General features: G+C 40.6%; 1 protein-coding gene across 2 annotated transcripts in view; it reads left to right on the top strand.

Annotated features, from left to right (window-relative positions):
* The first annotated feature begins 750 nt into the window (after positions 1-750).
* The window catches only part of LOC106087607 (uncharacterized), a 52650-nt gene continuing 49001 nt past the window's right edge, over positions 751-4399 (top strand). Inside the window, exon 1 of one of the 2 annotated variants that reach the window (XM_059365856.1) lies at positions 751-3488. In XM_059365856.1, the coding sequence (XP_059221839.1) occupies positions 3257-3488 (232 nt within the window). In that variant the 5' untranslated portion in view covers positions 751-3256. The remainder of the gene's footprint in view (positions 3489-4399) is intronic. The other variant, XM_013252721.2, reaches the window with a different exon arrangement.

The following is a 4399-nucleotide window of genomic DNA, read 5'->3' as shown; positions in this document are numbered from 1 at the left end:
GCGGAGTTTCAACTCAAACATCTTGACTACTGGTGAGAGAAGGGAGATCGGTCTGTACAACTCCCCCTTACTCGGGTCCCTTGCAGGCTTCGGTAGCGGCATCACTATGTCCATATTTTAGACATCAAATGGAAATTTGCAAATTTTGCCCATGAACATTCCACTAAAAAACGGGGGCAAACTTCTCACATAACAATGAGTGCAGTCCGATTCAAGTTTAAGCTCAAGGATAAGGGGCCTCCTTTTTATAGCCGAGTCCAGGCGTTTAGCGTCATAGGGGGACATGCTAACCTCTACGCTTCGGTGGCTTCCTAAGAATATTTTAGACATCGGGTACTATAAAAGTGTTCAAAGACATGTTATGGACAGTAGTGATTTATTCGACACCAGGCAGATTCAGATTCTTCAGCATCAGTGTAGAGATTGCGTCAGGGCCCAACGCTTTGGAGGGCTTGGTGCCACGGATGACATTCGTAACTCCATGGCAGCCACTGCAGCTATGGATTTAAGGCGATGGGTGAATAGATTGAGGATGGGAGCAGCTCATACCATCGCGGTATAATCGAGTTGACGATAGGAAACCTGGAAGAATGGGAAGAGGTTTCTGATCGGATACCTGAGATGAACCTTGAGGTCGAGTGCGAGGCACTGCTGCCAGTGGCACAGTCTTGGATTGACGGAACCCTTGTTTAGCCAGCTGGAATATATTTTTACACGATCGGATCAAAGCTAGCAGACCAAGTGGGCCTGGGGGTATACATTGAGAACCCAGGGACTAAGATCTGTTTTAGACTGCCTGACAATAATACGGCCCTGCAGGCGGAAATCCGGGCGATCACGGAATGCGTGAGGTGATGTGGTGCTAACTCGAGTACGTCGAGTGTGAACTCTTTACGGACGGTAAAATGGCCATAAGGGCAATAACAAGCAGGACGGTAAGGTCCCTAACAGTCGTGCAGTGCAAGACTTCTTTGAGGATGGCACAATCCGCATCGTTTGGGTGCCGGGCCATAACGGAGTAAGTGGGAATGAAAGGGCACAAGAATTGGCAATGAAAGCCGGAGAACTGTCGTCGATATAACTCTGTAACACTGTGGAACAGCGAAACAATCAGTAGGACGGCGAAAATCCTATGGGGTGATCCGGATCGGGAGAAGACGAGTGGCTTTTGGTGGCATAACGGAACACATAGGACAACGAGCTCAAAAAATGCAAATTTTGCCCATAAACATTCCAAACTTCTCACATATCAATAAGTGCAGTCCGATTCAAGTTTAAGCTCAATGATAAGGGGCCTCCTTTTTATAGCCGAGTCCGAATGGCGTGCCGCAGTGCGACACCTCTTTGGAGAGAAGTTTTACATGGCATAGTACCTCACAAATGTTGCCAGCATTAGGAGGGGAAAACCACCGCTGAAATTTTTTTTTGTTTTTTCTGATGGTCTCGCCAGGATTCGAACCCAGGCGTTCAGCGTCATAGGCGGACATGCTATCCAAGGCGCTACGGTGGCCTCTAGGACTACGAGCTCACTTATGCAAAATTGGTGCGGCAAGAGACAGTATGTGTAGGGTATGTGGGGAAGATGAGGAGACGTTGGGGCATTTTCTATGTCATTGCCCGGCTTTCGTGGCCAACAGACACCGGTACTTAGGTGGGGACACGATACCAGACATAAACCAACTTAGAGGAGTGGTATGGAAAACAAGGATTTTGTAAGTAGCACGGACTCCCTAACTTTTAAGTTTTTAGAGCACACAACAAGCCGATTACTGGCTAAGGTGTATGTCCATGGTGAAATGGGGCGGATTAATATCTGCACCCTCTTTTCAACCTAACCTAACCTAAATAGACGAATTCCTTTGAGGAAGTCACTAAAAAAGTGACGAAACGATCTATGTGTAACAATTGGAATGACGAAATTAGTACACCCCCATACTTTGGTGGAGGGTATAAAAATCAACAAATTGACTTTTGGAAGCCTCAAATTTCCCATTTCATCTAAATTGTCCTATAAAATCTCCCAATATAACTCCTTGAGTCTCATCCATTTGCCGAGTACAGGAAAAATACCTAACATTTGAAAATTTCAAGAAAATCGTTTGAAACATTTTGAGCTTTTGAAACTTTCTTAATTTTTTCTTTCCAAAAAGCTTTAACAGTTATCTCAAAGCAAGGACAAAAACCATTATCAAAAGTTTGAGAACTGCGCATGTCTATATGCTGCAAGTACCGCAAACAACTCAAAGGTATAGAGCCTACAAAAAAAACAATGAAATTTGCCGTTTGTGCAATGTAATAACTCGAATGTAGCTTCTCTTCAAAGAGATTCAAACAGGTTGAGAGTTGGGCATGTAGGTGGTAGGTGGTGCTTGACGAGCAGGCAAAAATCATGACACACAGTTGTGGTAAAGCTGTTAAGGCTCAACACTAAATGAAGCCACGGAATTCCGAACTCAAACATCAGCATTTAAGGCTATTTGTGTTTGCGGCGAAGGCGGCAAAGGCCCCATCAATGACGTAGATAGGAGAAGTGTACGGAGGTTCTGTTGCAGGAGCAGCAGCAGTGATGGATTTTTTTGGGTTTTGGCCGGGGTTTGTGCTTTTTTTTTGCTTTGCGGAGCCACTTAAACAAAGCAAAGAGAGTTTTGCGGGGGCGAGAGGTTTGTTAGATTTTCAGTTGGTTGGCCAGAAAGTTGCCGACCAGCCTGCCTGCTTGCCTACTGACTACCTTTGGGGCTCGTGGAAATGTGAATGAAATAGAAACGACGACATCGACAACGAAGACGACAACAAACGACCAAACTTTGGCCACGGCATTGTAGCCCAACGAGAACAACAGCAGCCAAAGAAGTAAAAACGAAGCACAGAGCAACAAAACGCACTCGCATAGACACACACACACGCACACACACACACTCGCAAACGTCCGCTCACACTCTTTGGGTCCAATATGAAAAAAATTGAGGCCAAGAATACAATAAAAACTGTTGCTTTGTTAAATATTTTAGCAGTTCATTCAGGACTCTGGTGCTGTAAACACATATCCTTGGACACGCAAGCCAAAGCGAGAGCATAAGAAGAATTAAAATAAAAAATTTAAAAAACAAAATTGAGAAATATTTAAATATAAAAATAAACAAAACATTTTTGTGAATGTGAAAAGTGTGATAATAAACCAAACGCAAAAGCCAGAAAAAGAAAACAAACTCTGTTTTGAATATTTGTGTGTGTGTGTAAAAACACCTTAAACTCAAATATGCGTTTACTGAGTCAACTACTCGAATTCGTTCGAGCCGATTTTAGTCTTAGGCTATATCTGGCTTTGGCCTTAATAGCAACTGTTGCTTCGGTGCCCACATCTGTTTTGGTGCAAAATTCCGAATTGGCTTCCAATGCCCAACAAAATCATCCCAAAAATTCGAATAAAATTTTTAATGGCCTTGGCAGCAGCAATAGTGGTGTCATTAGCAGCAGTACCATTAATAAAGGTAAGTCCCAGCCATACCTCCTTAATCGCTACACGAAAAGAAAACATAAAACAAAATCAACTCCTGGACATGACGTTGGCCTTTTTGTTGTTGTTGTCATCAACATATGGTGATGGGTTTCATTCATAAAATCCAAATACGATTGATTTCAAAGTTCCTACGTCTCTTCTGCGCACAACAAGCACCAACAACACCAACAATATTATCGACAGCAGCAGCAAAACGGAACCCAAGTTGTGACGTTATTGTCCCCTGAATTGCTGGGCTCTCGCTCTTTAACATCCAGGGGCACTGGTTTTTGGTTGTTTCAAATTTATTCGTTTTGTTTTTTTTTTCTTCCTCCTACCGTCCGTCCGTCCGCTTTTATTCGCCCACACATAAGATTACTTAAGAGCCAAGATTTGGAATTTTGAAAAAATAGAAAACACATTTTTAAAGATTTTATAAAGCTTCTAATTTGTTTTAAAATAAAACGATAAAATATTTAAAATTTCAAAAATATTTATAAAATATTTTTTTTTTAAGCTAGAAATGTTTACATAACACCTATCGATGTATATTAAAAGGAGTAACATTTTTCCTTATTCAAAATCAAGGTCATAAGATTTTTACGAATGAAATTTTATTTTGTGTTAAAAAACAGTAAAAATTTGATTTTCATAGAATTTTTAGCTTGATTTTTATAGAAATTTTAGTGGCAGTTTGATGTTCTAGAAAATTTAACAAAAATTTTATAGAAAATGTTTTGTCTAAATTTAGTGACAATTTTGTAAACATTAAATTGCCATAGAAATCTTACATATAAACTGAAATTCATCAATAAATAATTAAAAAATGTTTTTTTTTTTTGGTAAAGAAAGTTTTGTCCAAACTTGAAAAATTTATAGAAAATTTCAAGAAAAATTAAATTT

The sequence above is a fragment of the Stomoxys calcitrans genome, chromosome 3, assembly GCF_963082655.1.
Source record: "Stomoxys calcitrans chromosome 3, idStoCalc2.1, whole genome shotgun sequence".
NCBI classification, from domain to species: Eukaryota; Metazoa; Arthropoda; class Insecta; order Diptera; family Muscidae; genus Stomoxys; species Stomoxys calcitrans.
Note: the sequence above shows the minus strand (reverse complement) of the source record. Positions and strands in the feature narration are given on the sequence as shown.